This window comes from Sinocyclocheilus rhinocerous, unplaced genomic scaffold, assembly GCF_001515625.1.
Source record: "Sinocyclocheilus rhinocerous isolate Xijiao unplaced genomic scaffold, SAMN03320098_v1.1 scaffold2196, whole genome shotgun sequence".
Taxonomy (NCBI): Eukaryota; Metazoa; Chordata; class Actinopteri; order Cypriniformes; family Cyprinidae; genus Sinocyclocheilus; species Sinocyclocheilus rhinocerous.
In genome coordinates this window covers 46835-65517 of record NW_015656189.1, presented here as the reverse complement: position 1 = coordinate 65517, position 18683 = coordinate 46835, and the positions used below count along the sequence as shown (strand labels likewise).

The window sequence follows — 18683 nt, the reverse complement described above, 5'->3', positions numbered from 1 at the left end:
ATATATATATATATATATATATATATATTGGAACCTGTGATACTGTTATCTTAAAGGTACAGTAGGAGATCTCGGAAAATACTAACTTTAACCTGATAGCACTGAAATCAAACGTCCCACCCTCCCTGCAATCGCCGTCCAAAGCCACGCCCCCTGAACGCATATACACTCACAGATCAGAATACCAGAGACAACATTACTACAATAGGCTACATCAGCGGTTCCCAATTCCAGCCCATGTTCCGAAGTGAAGTAAACGTCAACGGATTTCCCCTGCTCAGGGAGTAGGGAGCAATAAACACCGTGTAGTAGGGCTGTGCGATTAATCGAAATCGTCATAAAAATCGTGATTTGAGCTTGCACGATTTCTAAATCGCTTTATAGCACGATTGCTAGATTTAAAACAAGGAAAAGTGCACTTTTAGATAAACAAAGCAATAATAGATGGCATTTAGATTGTGGTAGTTAAATAAAGTAAGAGACATTTTGTTACACCTTTACTTAGTGATTATTTTGCCTTATGTCTGTTCTAGAGACATGTTACAGCTTTTTGATAAACCTCTAATTGGTTTTCTTTTGGAAATATGTTTCACACTGAATGCATTAATGACTGTAAAGCGTGTCTGTGTGTGTCAAAATCGTGATTAAAATCGAAATCGCAAAATTGATCAAATGCTCAGGGAGTAGGGAGCAGAGAACTCTGTGTAGGGCTCATATCGATCGGAACACAGTTCATGCACGTAGCTCACTTCTAACGAGCTGGCGCGATGGAATTGGGAACCGCTGGGCTACATCATGTGTCATTCACGGTGACAAAACTTTAAAAGTACTACTATACCAGGAAGGGAGATCGGGTTGTTGATGTTTGTCTGCCATTCTTGCTCTGTCTGCACAGCGTGCGTGAACGCGCTGATGACGTATCCTGTCTGCGCGAACCGGGTGCGCAGAGGTATGCTAATTCATACGCTGACAGGCAGGTAGGAATGCGTGAACGCGCTGATGACGTGTCCTGTCTGCGCGAACCGGGTGCGCAGAGGTATGCAGATACATATGTTGACAGGCAGGTAGGACAGCATATTAAAACGCTCGGACCGAACGTTTTGATTGGACGAACATTTGTTGGTCCTATGCCTTCCACAGAATATATAAATACAGATAAATACATTTAGACCACTTAACTTAATGATTGCTATCGGGATGTGAAGAGACTTTCAACCAGCATAACAAAAAATGTTTCTGAAGACAATCACCTATTGCACCTTTAATATATATAAAACGAATAGATGTGTAACAAATAAAAAAAAATATCCAGACTTCACATACCTTTAATAAATCAGCAGTCTGAATTTGGTGAATGTGTGATTTGACAGTATGAAGGTCCGCTGGGAGCTCACCTCGACACATCTCAAGAATCATCTAAAAGATTAATTATAGTGAACATAACAAAATGTTTCAACAATTAATCCATAATAGACAGCATCTAATAAGTTTTAAAGTTAACTACATCTCCAAGTGTTCTTTGCAATATATGAACTTTATATGTGTACTTCATGAAAACGGGGAATTTTTAAGCATGCGGCTACTTAAAAACTGACAAAGAAAAATTTAACTGACATTTAAATTTTTGAAAATTAAAAACTCGTTTGTAACTTTAGCAGTATGTTCAACAATAAAACAATTATTAGATTAAGTTTCTGCAAGTTGTTGTGAAAATATGACGTTTTTTATTTCAAAGGCTGTGCAACTCCAGAGGTCACAATTTTGGCTGCATACGTCATCATAGCTGTATCATTTCAGAAAAGCAACAGTTATAAAATACGAGTGGGTGGGTGGACTGCCACATTTTACCACTGTAACCGTGTCAGTAGAACAGATCTCAATGAAAACAGTAACAAACAGTACATAAACACATCTTACCTTTGCCCGCAGCCCTACTATCAAAGTGGCCCTCTGCCTCCTACTTAAGAGCTCTGGCACAAGGTTTGTCATCACAGAAACAAATTCTTCCAGTTTTCCAAATTGCTCCACATTCTGATCCTTGACAACTTGCCACATAACAGCGGAAGTGAGGCGCAGAGGAGAAACCAGCAGGCGAAGTGAGGAGAGAGAAGGGACAAACTCTACAAAGACACAAACACTTGTATGTCTATATATTTGTATGTATTCATATAGAGTGCCATTCAGAAGTCTGAATTCACATTTAAAAATGTCACATTCAAATAATTTAAACCTGTAAATAAAAGTTTCAGGATTTTGAAAAATGTTAATACTGAAATCAATAAAAAAAAAAATTACATAAAATATTTTGCATATAAATTAATATACATGTGTTTTGCATATACACACATATATGTATATTAATTTATATGCAAAATAATGCAACAAAAGCGCAAATAAAAACTAATAATAACGTTACATGCCATTAAATAATCCATCAGCCACATCCAGCATGAGGTTCTAGCTGTGTACATCAGGGCTATGATACTCTCTACATCAACAACCCAGTCATGAGAAATACTGTAGATGTGAGCATTACACATCTAACGACAAATAATAAAAATGACTATAAGGTAGATGATTATACATACCCATTGCTTCTTTCTTTAAATATATTTGGATTGACAAACAGTCTTGCTTCCAACTTCGTCCGTTGACTCGTTCCGTTACACACTGCGCATGCGTCTGAAGTGGGCTGCGCATAGAACGGCAAATAGCAAAAAGGGTTCACTTTTAAAGGGCGGGGCTCATCGGCTTAGGTTGTCTCTAGTTGGTCAGAAACGATGGTTGTAAATAATAATTATCCAGGTTTTACTCCTCACTTTGCATTTATTTTTTAATAAAGGTAATCCGTGTCATTACTCGGGTAGAAATTATTGTCTTAGATCACTGCTGAGGCAGCGCAAAGACGGTTGTGACACGTGATATATGTTACTTTTCAAAGGCACATCTCAAGGTGGACCAGTCACAGTTATTTGTGACTATTGGATTCGGATTTTTTTAAATATAATTTCATACAGATGAATGGAACGAGAATATATGTGATTGCCAGGTGCCAGTCTGTGCATGAATCTTATTTAAAAGATAATTGGTTTTAGTGTACAAACATCCCTGTTGAGACATACAAAAAACCTGTTTAGATTTGAATACGGTGCAATGGACAGTCTGCCTTCATAGGCCATCAGGCGCCCCCTGGAGGATAAAATACTTTATAGGCTAGTATCATTAGCCCAGTGAACAGCACGCATGTGTCTTTAAGCGTACCTCATATCTTCTTTCTTTCAGTGGTGTACTGCACACAACGAGAGTGTACTGCCATCTACCGTTCAATATAAGTGTTAAAATACTATAATTCACTAACACCATCACAAAAAAGAAATTAAAGAAATTACAGAAAGATTCCTACAGCTTCTTACATTGAAGGAAATCCTACAATGTATTATTTTAACAGTAACTATGGAGGTTAATTAGGCCTACTGTTAGGCTGCATCAAAATATGTAGTAGGTGAAAACAAGTGATATGTCGAATTCACACAATATTCATAAAAAAACCTGGAACCCTCAGAAATGAGACTTTATGAATATGTACCAGCTATGACATCTCACAAGCATTAATTACCTTAAGCATCTACCACGTAGAGAACTAAACAGAAAAATGACCACTAAAAATATAAAAATCTATTATACTCATTCCGAAAATATAAAAATCTATTGCATACTCGTTCATAAAAAATACACATTTGAGTGATTCTGAGAATGTAAAGTTGATGGGAAAAAAAATCTAATTGGCTTCATGCACAAAATTACTCTATACACAAATATTCAATACAAAAAATTAAAATAATTTGTGCTTAGAAGCTTCTGTCACCTCTCTACCACAATCTCGGCCCATTCCTCACCGGAAAAAAGCTTCCAGATCACTGATCACTTTGGTTTTCATGTTACCACTGCTTTCTTAAAATTCCACCAAATATTTTCAATGAGATTTAAATCTGAAGACTGAACAAGCCACTGGAGAACATTCTGCTCATAAGCTTTGCCTTTTTTGAACCAGACATGCAGCTGATCCATGGGTCCAAAAATTCCAGTTGGGTCACATCACTCCGTAAAATATTCTTCCAGAGCTCCAAAGGTCTTTCCAAATTTTGAGAGTGGCATTTGGCGAGGTGTCCTGGCATGAAGTCCATTGTTGTTTAGTGTTCTTCTTATACTCTGCATTGAAATGTTGTTTCCTCATTTCATCGGGTCATTTGCAAGTCTTTGGCAGCAAATTGGTTTTTTTTCCTCAGTTGCTCTGATCAAATAATTTATTCCTCTTGATGATTTTGTGCTTTTTCTTCAACATCCTCAAAGGTTTTCTGGTACAATACATTTTAAACTTATGCATAAGAATGCCAGCTGTATCTCTAGGAAACTTTAGTGTCTTCTTGTATGATATTTTATGAAATCCACCAAAAAGATTCATACAAATTCACTTTAAGGCGTTATTGAGAATTGCAGTTGTAGCACCCCATATGGAGCAAACTTGCTGTGTGCCCTCAGAATCCTTTGGTCTATGTGTATCAAGTTTCATTAAGTTTGGACATTGCATTCAGGAAATATGTCAATTCATTAAAAACGAGCAACACAAGAGCAGTTATACTTTACAATGCTTTGATAAATCAAAATTCTTTTCATAACTTTTTATGAACTTTTTTTTTGCTTTCAGCAAAAACAAAAAAGCTCTACAGTGTAAAATATGAAATTATTTTTTTAATTATTTTAAATCATTCTTTTGACACAAGCTTCTGGTATACATATTACACAATCTTTCAAATATACCTAAAAATGTGAAACACTCAGCAACACTGAAATGGGTTTTATAGTTCTTTTTACAGAAGGTAGCTTTACAGTTCCTGGAGGCACATTTACAATCAATCAATCAATCAATCAGTCAGTTAATAATAATAATACAGCATTTTTTTTTGGAGGATGCATAGGTTTGGCCTACACAAAAACATCATACCTGCAGCACTCATGTATGTATGCATAGTTTAATACAAAGGGCGGAAAGCCAATCGACACAGTACATTTTTCATTTAAAAACATGAGATGCAGTGGGAAAAAACCCACCATAAAGTCTCGATATATGTTTTTTTTAAAGTTAAACGTATTTTGAATAAACAACGCAGCAGCGCCGCATCTAGTGGCTTCAACTGGATAGGCTAACAAAAACATTATAATGCAATGACACTTACATCGTCATCGCATCTCGTGCGCCACTGATAAGGCTGCCTGACGCACACCTAAAATTCGAATTCAACGTTTTTGCATTCGAATATGGATTTTTATTTTAAATTAGACAAATATTCGAAATTCGAATTTTTTTGACAGCCCTACTCTATAGGCACATTCCAAACAACCACAAATGCCTCTTAAGTGAGATTCCAATCAAAAGGAAATGTACATAAACACAGTGACAAGGTGTTGAGGCTCCATAGTTTTTGTAGAATGTAGAATCACTATGGGTCTGTATAAACATGCAATTTGTTTATAAGTATATTGTTTTGGTTACAAGTAGACTATGTTTGCATAGGTAACCTAGAGCAGAAGCAGGTACAACCTTCTTTACCTGTAAAGCATTCAGTATTTTCATAATTAGATTTTCTACTTCTTCCTCATTTTATTTATTTGCAAGAGCCAATTCTAGCCCATGGTTGGTGCTTGGCAAATGTTAGTTAAACACTATTATTTTACATATATGGGACAAAATATAAATACTTTAAAAAAACATCATTCAGAATCACCAAATGGCTCTTAATCATAATTAACATTTTAAATTAAAGACAATAAACAGAAATTGACAATTGAATGGCTGAAGAACCTGTCATGCTTTCTGTGTAAGGCTACATTATTTTACAAAATACACATACATTCCAATGGAATACTTAAATGTGTTGATCTCGGACACACACAGAACACCAGAACCTACATCTGTAAAGTGGACATAACACTTAATAAGTGGCACAGACACAAACACATTGACATACATTTGGTGTGAAAACAGAAAATGTATTTACTCAAAATGTCTTAAGTAATGTAAGAAAGGGATTACACAAATTTCATAGCATGCATGTAATGAAGTGATTTGAACTGTAGTGGCTTAGAAAATATTCCTGACTCTAGTAGTCTGTCACTTGACAATTTTTACAGTATTCTGAGCTCTGTGTACTGTGCTGTAATACTTAAACATATCGGCCTATTTGCCTTCACAAGTCTTTACAAAGTCAGCACACATAATGGAAAACTTGGAGAGTCAGTATGTGCCACTGACAGACTTTCAAGATTAATATAACTAAACTTGCGGGTTAATTTGAAGGTTAGGAATGTAAGGGATTTTATTTCACTATTTGTTCTCATATATTAAGTATTTTAACATTACACATTTCACCTTTAAAGTCATTTCAAATCTCATTATAATGTGCAGAAACAAAGACATTGGGAGTTTACAATATGCTTGATTAAATTCTAAAAAAGGGGACATGATACACAATAAAATCACATGATTCAGTGCCTAGGCCAGAATATCCATGCAAACCCAGGCAGGAACAGTGCTATGAGGACAGAAGAGAACAGATTCACTCCGTTGTTATCCAGGATGGGTTTCCCACTTATTCTTTTAACACTTGGTGACTCATAACTCACAACCTTTCCAATGGATTCATCGTATCCTTGATGGAAAGATAAAACATGGTCAAACATCTAGAATAATTAAAACAATACTGAAATAAAATGAAGCACAATGACAAATAAGTCCAATATGATAAATTAGGATGTTAGTTACGTCACAATGACCTTTTACCACAAATATGTTATAATATAAAACAAAACTGCTTCAATGATTTTGTTATTTCAAAATATTTTTCTTCATTACAGGTTATAACACAGATAGCAATACAAAGGAGGTGACATCATTTCTCTAGATGTGGAATTATTTAATAATAATGATGTATCATTTATCAACATTTAGTTACATTTTATTTTGCACTATTAACATAACATCCATCCCTCCCCTATGGGCTTCTATGAGGTGGGGAGGCTTTTCTTATGGTAAGACTGTTTGAGTATGCATCTGCACCTGCAGGAGAGGTTTTAAGAATCAATAATCATTCAGTGCTAAGTAACTTGGCATGTCCAATTAGAAAAGGACCTCTGATAGATCAATTATTTATATTGCATAAAAGTAAATTACCAATGTTAGTATGACTGCTGCAAGAAACTTGGAATAATATAGTGGGTAGACCACAGGGGGAAATATATATGAATTTATTTATTAGATTTTATTTACCTTTAATAAAAATCAGCTAGATTACCTGAATACTGCATGGTTGCACCAAGGAATGAGTCCAGCAGAGATCCAAACAGACCAGCTATTGCTCCATACAAGATGATAGGCCACTGAGGTACTGCGAAATGCAAATCTTTTACCAACAGGAGCTGCATGAAGTAGTACGCTGTACCCACTGTGCCTCCACCCAAAACACTGGCCACTAATCCAACAGGAGTGACTCCGCCATTGGTACCTATAAACAATTTTATATCAGTTAAGACAAAGACCTTTTGCTTAAATATATCACTTCATACTGGCCATAATCAGAGTTTAAAATTAACACTCACCTACCCGCCAAATGCAAATGAAAATCAACCGAGGCAGGTAGCACTATGAGCTCACTAGCCAAAATGGAGGTTATGATGATTATGTTCTGTCACTTTGCATGCCATTGCTATCAGAGACTCTTCAACATTAGCAAAACAAAGCACATCACTCTAGTACACTGGCAATGAGACAGAGGACTACTTTTTCAACCTGTTCTCACTCCCTAGCCGGGTGAATGCTCGATATCCAAGAATTTTGCACTGTACAGAAGACAAAGGCACTCTCTCTGGCATCTTTATTGCAACACTGTCAGTAAACCAATTGCTTTCAATGAGAAACATTTGCTGTCAAAACACTGATCAGCCACAACATTAAAACGACTGACAGGTAAGTATGTTGTTTATTCCATTACAATGGCACCTACCAAGGGATAGGACATATTAGGCAGCAAGTGACATTTCTTGAATTTCATGTTGGAAGCAGGTAAAATGGACAAGCAAAAAGATAACTTTGGCAAGGCAAGGGTCAAATAGTGATGGCTAGACAACTGGGTCAGAGAATGTACAAAACAGCAAGTCTTGTGGGGCCTTCTTGGTATGCAGTGGTTAGTACCTGCCAAAAGTGGTGCAAGAAAGGACAACTGGAGAACCCACGTCAGTGTAACCCAGGTTACTAGTAGATAGAAGCAGACACAGAAATAACATCAAATTAAATAACAGATTATATGTATTAAAAACACTGAAAACGTAAATATGACTGTGAACAAATGAATTAATAATGTGAAAATATGTAAAAGTATAAAATATCAAAGTTATAAATGTGACCAATGGCGTAATCTCTCACTTGGTAAATTCACCAATGAGATTGCGGTTGAATAACGTCACTTGACGTCTGCCATCTTTTAGACTTTTAGAGAGCAGAGAGTTCGAGATCTTTTTTCTTCCTCGTGAGCTTCTGCTCTCTAAAAGATGGTGGACGTCAAGTGACGTCATTCAACCGCAATCTCATTGGTGAATTTACCAAGTGAGAGATTACACTATTGGTCACATTTATAACTTTGATATTTTATACTTTTACATATTTTCACATTATTAATTCATTTGTTCACAGTCATATTTACGTTTTCAGTGTTTTTAATACATATAATCTGTTATTTAATTTGATGTTATTTCTGCGTCTGCTTCTATCTACTAGTAACCTGGGTTACATCAGGGTCAAGGGTGTCCAAGGCTCTTTGATGCATATTGGGGGGCGAAGGCATCGCAGTTTACTGTGAATGGGGCTGCATAGCCGCAGACCAGTCAGGACCCCTGTCCACTGCCAAAAGTGCCAAAAATTGGCATTTGCGCATCAAAACTGGACTGTGGGGCAATGAAAAAGGTTGCCTGGCCTGATGAATCATGGTTTCTTATAGGAAGAGATAGCAGCAGGATGCACTATGGAAAGAAAGCAGGCCAATGGAGCCAGTGTTCTGCTGGGAAATATTGAGTCCTATGGCTTGTGTCTTGCATCAGACTTGACTGACAGACTGACATGCTTCATACTTTCTAACCTTATCTCCACTTTTTTATTATTTTTTTATTCTGACATCTCAGATCAGGACTCGGTATCGGCAGATAATATTCATTTACTTGGATCAGATCAGGGGCACAAAAATAAATAAATAAATAAATCCCTATGGGACACATTCAGAGGTCTTGTGGAGTCCATGCCACAATGCATCAGAGCTGTTTTGGCAGCACAGTAGAGACCTACACAATGTTAGGCAGGTGGTTTTAATGTTGTGGCTGATCAGTGTGTACTGACCCAAAGTGGCAAATGGCATGGGAATTTCATCAACGTGAAATATTGCTGGGGTATAATGTTGTCATCACATGGGGCATGATTTTCATCACTGGTAGATACCTTGGGAGTGAGAATCATGGGTTGTGTTTTTAAAAAATGAAAATAAGTGGAAGGGGACAAGATGGGAGAAGGTGACAAGAAGAACCTTTAAGACACACAAGCGTGGGAAGCGAGCCGGCGCGCTCATCAAGCTCAGACAGCGCGTCTTTAGAATGGCGCTGCCTAGTATCCATCTGACGAATCTCTGCTCTCTACCCAACAAAACGGAATAACTTCTTCTGCTGTCCCAAACAAATAAAGACTTTTTAAACTCTGCTGCTCTGTGTTTCAACGAAACCTGGCTGAATGAAGCCATTCTGGACAGCACACTACATTTTCCGGGCTTCCAGCTGTTCAGAGCATATTGCGATGCAGATTCAGCAGGTAAATTGTTTGGTTCATCTTATACAAACCTACAGGCAGAAACTGAAATCAGTTAAACTTGTAACATGGACTGTAAAAAGATGGACTAATGACTGCACATGATTGGAGTGTTTTTGAAGCTGCTGCCAACGATCTGGACGAGCTCACAGATACTGTAACATCATATATCACTTTCTGAGGATATGGGCATTCCTACCAAGACTCATTTAACTTACAACAACGACAAACCGTGGTTCACTGCAAAACTCAGACAGCTCCATCAGGCCAAAGAAGATGCCTACAGGAATGGGGACAGAGTCTTGTATAAACAGGCCAAAACACACTGACAAAGGAGATCAGAGTGGCTAAGAGAAACTAATCCGAAAAGCTGAGAAACCAGTTTTCAGCCAATGACCCTGCATCAGTGTGGAAAGGACTGACATCACCAATTACAAGACACCATCCCCCCAGCACTGTGGAGAATCAACAACTGGCCGACAATTTGAATGAGTTTTATTGCAGGTTTGAAAAACCCTGTCTCACACCCCACTCCCATTCTGACCTTCTCTCCATGGATGCATCAACACCTCCAGCAACCCCCCTCTCCCCCCTCCTGCACTTCAGGTCTGTGAAAAAGATGTGTGTCAGGTCTTCCAGAAACAGAAGACAAGCAAAGCTCTAGGCCCAGATGGTGTTACATTAGTCTGAAATCCTGTGCTGACCACCTGGCCCCTATCTTCACACAAATTTTCAACAGATCACTGGAGCTGTGCGAAGTTCCTTCTTCTTTCAAACACTCCATCATCATCCCCATCCCAAAGAAAACCAAAATCACAGGACTTAATGACAGACCTGTTGCTTTAACGTCTGTGGTCATGAAGACATTTGAAAGACTGGTGCTGGCTCACCTGAAGAACAACCTTGCTGGACACCCTGCAGTTTTCTTACCACGCAAACAGGTCTGTGGATGATGCAGTCAACATGGGACTGCACTACATCCTGCAACATCTGGACAAACCAGGGACTTATGTAAGTACATCAGTAAACAAAGAACGCTTCTGTGCGCTGGCGTCCTCCCACAGGTTAAGAGATTTTAAACAAACACATTTAGTTAACCAAATGAAACAATACACATTTTAATGCTATAAAAGTGTGCACATTGAGAGAAGTAAACAGCAGATGTTCATGTTAACAACTTCTTTAACTTGAGCAAACACTGCTAATACACATATGCATTTGTTAATAAAACGAAAACATGCATGTTTTAATGCTAGAGAATAAAAGGAAACGATCCACCCGCATGCCTCTGCTCAACGATGGTGCCTGGATCTTTTTATTTTATTTTTTTTATAAATGCTTTATTTAGTGACAATTCACATGCAAATTGACAATAAAAGCAAAAATGTCAATAAATTCAAAGAAACAAACCACCTTGATGAAATAAATTACCTAATATGTCTCTATTTAAATAATGTAGTCTATTCTTCCAAATAAAGTTATACATTTTCTTATTTACTTGCCTAATAATTGACTTTGGAGTATCTAAAACCATTGCTGTATAAGATAATCTTGACAGTCCTTCAGCTTTTGACAGTAATATTCTACCATTCAAAGATAAATCTCTAATTAACCAAGAATTAAATTTCTTTTGTACTTTATCAATCAATGGAAGATAATTTATATCAATTCTTTCCTTCTGATTTTTACAAATTTTGATTCCCAAATAAGAAACATGGGTTTTAACTGGTATACCACACAATTCCACCACACGATGGTGCCTGGATCAGTGAGCTGCAGCTCGGGCCGATGACGTCACTTCCAGGGAGGCATGCCCAGGCCTGTTGTACACGCCCCCGTCCCTTGACTCCACCCCCATGTCAAAACAGTGCCAGAAAGCGAGACGCGCAGAAACGTGAAGCGCAAAGGGAAAACGGTATCGCAAGCTCAAACTTGACTGAAACGCAAAATAAAAGCAGCGTTGCAAATAAATTAGTAGATATGGCCATGGAAAATATGTATTGCAAAATCATTGCTTTTGTGCTGTTTCATTTATATTTTGCAATTCTTTATTTTTGTTTGCAAAACTTCTTTTTTTCTCGCAATACTTCATTTTCTTTTGCAATTCTTTATTTTTGTTTGCAAAAACACATTTATTTTTTCTCAATACTTTTATTTTCGTTTGCAAAACTTTATTTTCTTTTGCAAAACTTTATTATTTTGCATATATATGTGGCATTATTTTGACTCCATAGAAGTCAGTGTTTCCGCTACATTCATTCTGCCATGGCGGGCCTCCACACCAAAAATCATCCCTGCCACAGCTGCTTCTCAGTGACATCATAGTGATGCCACTCACATCATTCACAGCTGAGGAATTAGCGGAGGAGACAGATCAGGGCATGAATTTTGGCGTGGGAGTTATGGGTATTGCACATAATTCTGCACAGAATGACAGATGACAGAATGAATCATTTGCACATGCTTTTCAGTCTTGCCAATTTAAACATTCAAGCGACTTTAAGCTATTCAAGCACAAAAATATGTGAAAGAGAAGTACTTGCGACACTTCAACACAGTACTTGCGCGCTCTCTTACAGACTGCTTTCTGTGTGTCCACACCCATATCACGAGTTATGTTTTGCACTTTATTGCACATAAACAGCCAAATACATACAAAATTGTGTCAAAATGCCTGTCTTGGTGAGTATTCACTAAAACACAGTCGGTTTATATTAAACATAGTCAATATATAGGGTATTAAGTGAATGTAAACCACTAAGAAGCAAAACACATCCGTGCATGAGGTCTTAAAGAGACAGCAGCCTAAATAAACCTGCTGCTGTCTGTGTCATTACTCTTTATTTATACCGTGAAGACTATCCAGTGTTATTTTACAGTCGAAGTCTGTTTTTGTTATTTATTTATTTACTTTTTTTTACAGTTGAGTTCAGTTTCAGTAGTAATTCTGTACCTAAATATGACTGTTAGACATACCTGGAAAACTTAATGTACTGTTAATTTTATTTGTATCTTGTTTTTCATTTATTTGTTCTTATTTTATTACTTACTGTTTACTTGTCTTTTTTAGTTAAAATAAATTTAATTCTGAGTTTGAGTGCATGTGATTCTTGGGTGGAGAGGTTTAACCACCATGGGAAACAGTCCTGCCACCACAGCTGGAAAGAATCTTAGAGGAAACACTGGAAGTTCAACCTGCCACAGGAGCTGCTGATACAGTTCTACTCTGCAGTCATTGAATCCGTCCTCTTCTATAACTGTCTGGTTCAGCTCAGCTACCAAATCAAACCTTAGAAGATTGCAGCGGATAGTCCGGACTGCTGAGTGAATCACTAGTACAACCCTCCCCACTCTCCAAGAACTGCACTCATCCAGAGTGAGGAAAAGGGCTGGCAAAATCATTCTGGACCTCTCATACCCAGGCCACTTCCTCGTTGAACTGTTGCCATCTGGTCGGCGCTATAGAGCACTGAGCAAAAGAACGGCCAGGCAAAAGAACAGTTTCTTCCCTCAGGCAATCCATCGCATAGACAATTAACTTAGCAATAAACGTGTAATACACAACACTATTTATGCATTTATTTAACACACATACTTCTTATTTACATTTCCTGCTACTAGTACATAACATACCTGTACACACAAATACCATCTATTGTCTATTTTGTATATTGCGTATTTTTAAAAAAATATTATTTGTATATTGTTATTTCCTATTTACTTATTCTACTTTTATTCGTTTTATTATCTGTCTTGTCACTGTCATTCTGTTTGTGCTGTGGAAGCTTCTGTAACCAAAACAAATTCCTTGAATGTGTAAATATACCTGGCAATAAAGCTCTTTCTGATTCTGAAAAGAGGCTTTAATACGTTGAGTTCAGTACGACTTTGTGAGGCAACAGCTGATAAAAAGAAACAGCTTATCCACTAATTTATTTCTAACTAGTTTAATGTTTAAACATTCATTTGGAGTGAGCTATATTTGGATAAATAAAGGCTGTTTTATAAGAAAAGTCACAGAGTATAGTAGGATTCAGTTGGTGGCACGACTCTTTCATATTTACGGTATCCACGAAGAACGATTGGCTGTCATAAAAAAGTCAAAAGTGATTCAATAATTAGATTTTATTATAAATATATTTAAACCTAAGCTGTCATTTTGATAATCTGGTTTATTTCTGATATTTTTGTTTTGGCTAGTAGAACTTCTGAGTAGCTTGGCTGGTGAATAATCTTTTCTTTTTTTTAATCCTGGCCATAATTACTGTCTATGGTAATTCACAACATCTGTGGAATCAGTCCATAATGTATTTAACTTAGAATATTCTGTTAATTTCAACCATTTCATTTTTGGACTCTGTACCTGCTGGGACATCTTTCCAGGTGGTGATGAGCCTGGGCTTTCTTCTACTAAGCACAGGACCAACCTCAGAAGCCCAGGTGTCCCCTGTGCTGCAAGCCAGGGCTCCTAAGAGTGATAAGCACATCCATGAAGCAGAATATTGTTTCCCAAAATCCACAGGTATTTCTCCAGGACCAGCTTCAATCATATAGAGCAGGGCCAATTCAGTAGGAACTCCACCATTACAGAAAACTTGCAACCAGTTCCTCTGTCCTCCTGCAGACATAAAAGACACATAAGTGATATTATCAACAAACATTCTATACAGCAACAGCAAAAAAAAAAAAACTTTGAGAAAGGTTTGGTTAGAAGCTGCATTGGACAGATCATTCCGTGTAAAATCAACCAAATTTCAGAAACTTCCCCGAATCAAATTTTTTATTTTGTTAATATTTTTTCTGTAGAAAGACAAACATAAAGAGTGATGAAAGCCAAAATATTAAATGTCACAGATGTATATTTACTGAGTAATCCACTATTTTGTAGAGGGGGGGTCAAAATGACAATTTTCCCCTGAGATTTGGAGCCAAATTACAGGGGTGAAAAAATGACTTTAAAAAGCTGACAGCATCATTATTTTATTTTTACATAGAGATTGGTAGGTCTGTTAATAAAATCTGTTGACTTTATCTATCTTTGATTCATTATATGTCAACAGTGACAGTTAAAATAGGGCAAAAAGCACTTGTGTTTTTTCCTCAATTTTGCATGCCTTTAACTCAAGAAGTATTAAAGATATCTTAATATCCTTTTAGATTCTGTTTCTTAAACTTTCCTTTTGGTATCTTCATTTTAAAGGCCCTTGTTGGTTCAATCCCAGAGATATGGAGATCTTAATGCGGCTCCAGGTGTAAACTGGATACTTGTACACATTTTCAGTGGCCAAAAACCAAATGTGGGTCATTTTGCATATAGCTGATACTTTTTTCTTTTAAAGAAGAACAAATAATGTTGAAACTAGAAATGTATCTTGTGATTTTCTATCAACACAATTGCATAAAAAAAATTCTAGTAAAAAAAAAAATACATGTCTGGGTGCCATAAATAGGTTTGCATGCCTGTAACTCTAAAAGTATTCAAGATATTTTAATATCCTTCTAGATTCTCATTATTAATACATTTTGAAAGAGTGCAGTACGATTTCACAGCAAGAACTGGCAAATCTAGCGCAGTCCATGAGGATGAGATGCACTGTAGTACTTAAAGCAGCTGGTGGCCACACAAGATAATCACAGCAACTTTTGATGTTGACCCCTCCTTTGTTCATTATTCTACTTCTGCTCATCAAACGCATGTGAAACTTGTTCCGTTTATGTCTCAGTTCTGTAAGTTTTTATACTGAAATAAATATTTACACAAGTTAAGAAATTAGCTTGAAGTAAAAGCTGTTGAAGCCAAAGTGAAGCAAAAACATTTTGATCACCATCTGGTGGCTGGCTGTAGCATGGGTCATAAACCCCTCCCTCTCCATGTAAACGAATGGGCCTCTTTAAGTAAAACTCTGCATATTCAAAGACCTGTATTTATTGCATGGACGGAGCAAAAACATAAGTGTAAGTGTCTAAACTGTATGCTCACAGTTCAGATAAATAATAAAGTTTTTAACACTTAGTGCTGTTAAACTGAATTTACAAAGCAAACTGTTTGCAGCCACAACATTAACGACAACTCTAAAATAACAGTGCTGGTTTATCTGTCAACAGGGACATAGCCATTATTTCAAAAGTGAAGGGGACGGGAAATCTAGTGTAATACCAATTTTTCTTTTTCTGTTGTATTCTATTGTGTTCTGTTCTATTCTACAGTCCATTGTTCAGGAAAGAATAAAAAAAAATCACTTATACCACACTATTACAAATAGACTATGAAACTGAACTTAACTGACAAACATGTCACAATAAGGAGACCTTACAATAGCATGCAATAAACATTTAGTGTTTCGAGAACTATAGCATGCAATAAACATTTAGTGTAATTTAGATGAGTGTCATTTAGGCATGAGTGACTTTTTTTATTTCTTTTTCAAGCTCTTTATAACATTTTCTTTACGCTTTCTGCCCGGTTTGTTCAAAAACAACAAAATACCAACACAGTTTAAGCTAATATTTCTAAACATTAGCAACAATAATCCCTGGATTACCAGCAACATTAAATAACTCCTCAACCAGAAGAAGAGGGCTTTTAAGAATGGTGACCAGGAAGAGTTAAGATGCATACAAAGGGAGCTCAAAGTCCAGCTGAAAGAGGCCAAAGATATCTAAAGGAGGAAAGTGGAGCAGACGTTGCAGCAAAACAGCATGAGGGAGGTATGAGATGGCATGAATACCATCACAGGATGCAGCTCAAAGCGGGGGAACTTTGTGGAGGGGGATGTGGAGAGGTCCAACCAGTTAATGCCCTGCCCCACTGCTGCTTATAGGGGCCTGCCATTTCTGGTCTAAGAACACAGATGCCCTCTACAGGAAGGGACAGAGTCGACTTTAATATTTGTCAGAAGCTATTGCAGATTGTAACATATGAAACAGCTGTGTGCAATCAGTGCTGTGTGCAATCAGTGCAATGAATGATGGGATATGTAGTCCGGGGTGATATGCAACAGTGTGTAGTGCGAGAGTCAATGAAAATGGAAAGGGTGACCTCTGATGGCTAGCAGACGGAAGTTCATGGACCGGATTCGTGACACATATATTCTACCAGGTGGTCATTTCTAGCTTCCTCTTCTATGCTGTGGTGTGCTGGGGAAGCAGCATTAAGAAGAGGGATGCCATGCAGTTGGATAAGCTGCAAGAAGGCTGGTTCTGTGGTGGGTGTAGAACCGGACTCCTTAACAGCTTATTAGCTATTATCTTGCTAGTGTAATAATTTTTTACATTATTGTCTTGTCTGTTTTTATTGTTGCTACTGGACACTTGAATTTCCCTTGTGGATTAATAAAGTAATTATGCCTGAAAATGCTTTTCTCAACAACTAGGAATTGATTCAATCATCTGTGAAGACACCATGAGTCAGAGAAAAATAAAAATAAAAGTCAGAAAAGTTAGTTTAGGATTAGTTGGGAAAGTGCATGATATTCTTGGGTACACTATCCATGGAAGTATTGTATGATTACTGCTTAATGTATCTATAACACTGCAATCAGGTTGTGTAGCCAAAACATCAAAGGGGTCATGAACTGAGAAATCAAAATTATCTTGATCTTTTGACATATAAGAGGTCATTGTACTATAAAAACATCCTGTAAGTTTCAGAACTCAAAACTTTCTTGTTAGTCTAAAAACAGCTTATACTGAAGCCAATCTGCCGAAACGACAGGTTGTGGAATGTGCCACTTTATGACGTAATAGTGTGGCTAAACCCCACCTCCACAGAAGAAGATCAACACCTGCTTCTACATCACTGCCTGTTAAGCCCCACCCACTGATTCGCACATGTCATGTAGTGTAAATAACGAGAGGCAAACGCAGGTCTATGCAGAAACCAAACGATAAAGATGGCTCCAAAGACAACAAAATGCTGTGCAGTGCCAAGTTGTGGAAAAACGGTCTTTGGATTGCCTTCCTTCTGATCTTAACATTAGGAAAGAGTGGATTAACTTTATTTTTAATGAAGATCCAGACTGTGTCAGTAAGTGTTTGGTCCTTTGTTCACTTCATTTTACTGCGGATTCATTTATAAACAAAGCACAATTCGATGCAGGATTTTCAGAAAGATTGAAACTAAAAGACGATGCTGTGCCGAATATAGCCTATTGGATGCGACAGTAATGTCGCACCACACAAGTGTGAGTATCTGTTTTTATTATGTGGTCACTATTGCTTTGTCTGTTATTACAGATCGTTTGATATACTGAGTATTTATGCGGTTTTGACCTAAATCACAGCAGTATCCATCTATGAAGGATGTAGGCTGTCAAACATACACAACTGTTAGCCAATCATAGCAGTGGGCGTTTACTTCCAAGTCTACAATCCGCCACACCTATTCTAACGGAGCGTTCTGATGAAGGGGGTCAAAACAGGACAGAAAATAGCCTATTACTTCTAAATTATGATGTATTTTGTAAACATCTTGATAACATTACACTGTAAAAAAAAAATCCAAATTTTACGGAAAATAACTCTAAATTTTTTACAGTATTTTTCTGTAATTTTAAATTATGTTTAAAACTATGTAAAATGACTAACAATATCTGTAAATTAACAACTTGACTGTTATTTTACGGATTATATTATTAATGACAAATTACAGTAATTCTCATTTTTTATACGGGAAATATTACCTTATTATTTATACAGTATTTTTTTCTGTTTTCTTAAATTACATACAAATTCATGTAAAATTACGAACAATATCTGTAAATTAACAACTTGACCATTATTTTAA

The 18683-nt window shown here is 37.0% G+C and overlaps 2 protein-coding genes across 4 annotated transcripts in view; both read right to left on the bottom strand.

Moving 5' to 3' along the window:
* LOC107719867 (zinc finger protein 436-like) overlaps window positions 1–2687 on the bottom strand; it is a 43367-nt gene extending 40680 nt beyond the window's left edge. The window contains exons 1-3 of the mRNA XM_016527407.1: window positions 2589–2687; window positions 1918–2120; window positions 1324–1416 (exon numbers count right to left, since the gene is read on the bottom strand). Coding sequence (XP_016382893.1) covers window positions 1324–1416; window positions 1918–2120; window positions 2589–2592 — 300 coding nt within the window. The 5' untranslated portion in view covers window positions 2593–2687. The remainder of the gene's footprint in view (window positions 1–1323; window positions 1417–1917; window positions 2121–2588) is intronic.
* A 2682-nt stretch (window positions 2688–5369) lies between these two features.
* Window positions 5370–18683, bottom strand: part of LOC107719866 (transmembrane protein 19-like) — a 33799-nt gene continuing 20485 nt past the window's right edge. For all 3 annotated transcript variants that reach the window (XM_016527403.1, XM_016527404.1, XM_016527406.1), the window contains 3 exons: window positions 14262–14516; window positions 7350–7559; window positions 5370–6707 (listed from right to left, as the gene is read on the bottom strand). In XM_016527403.1, coding sequence (XP_016382889.1) covers window positions 6544–6707; window positions 7350–7559; window positions 14262–14516 — 629 coding nt within the window. In that variant the 3' untranslated portion in view covers window positions 5370–6543. The remainder of the gene's footprint in view (window positions 6708–7349; window positions 7560–14261; window positions 14517–18683) is intronic.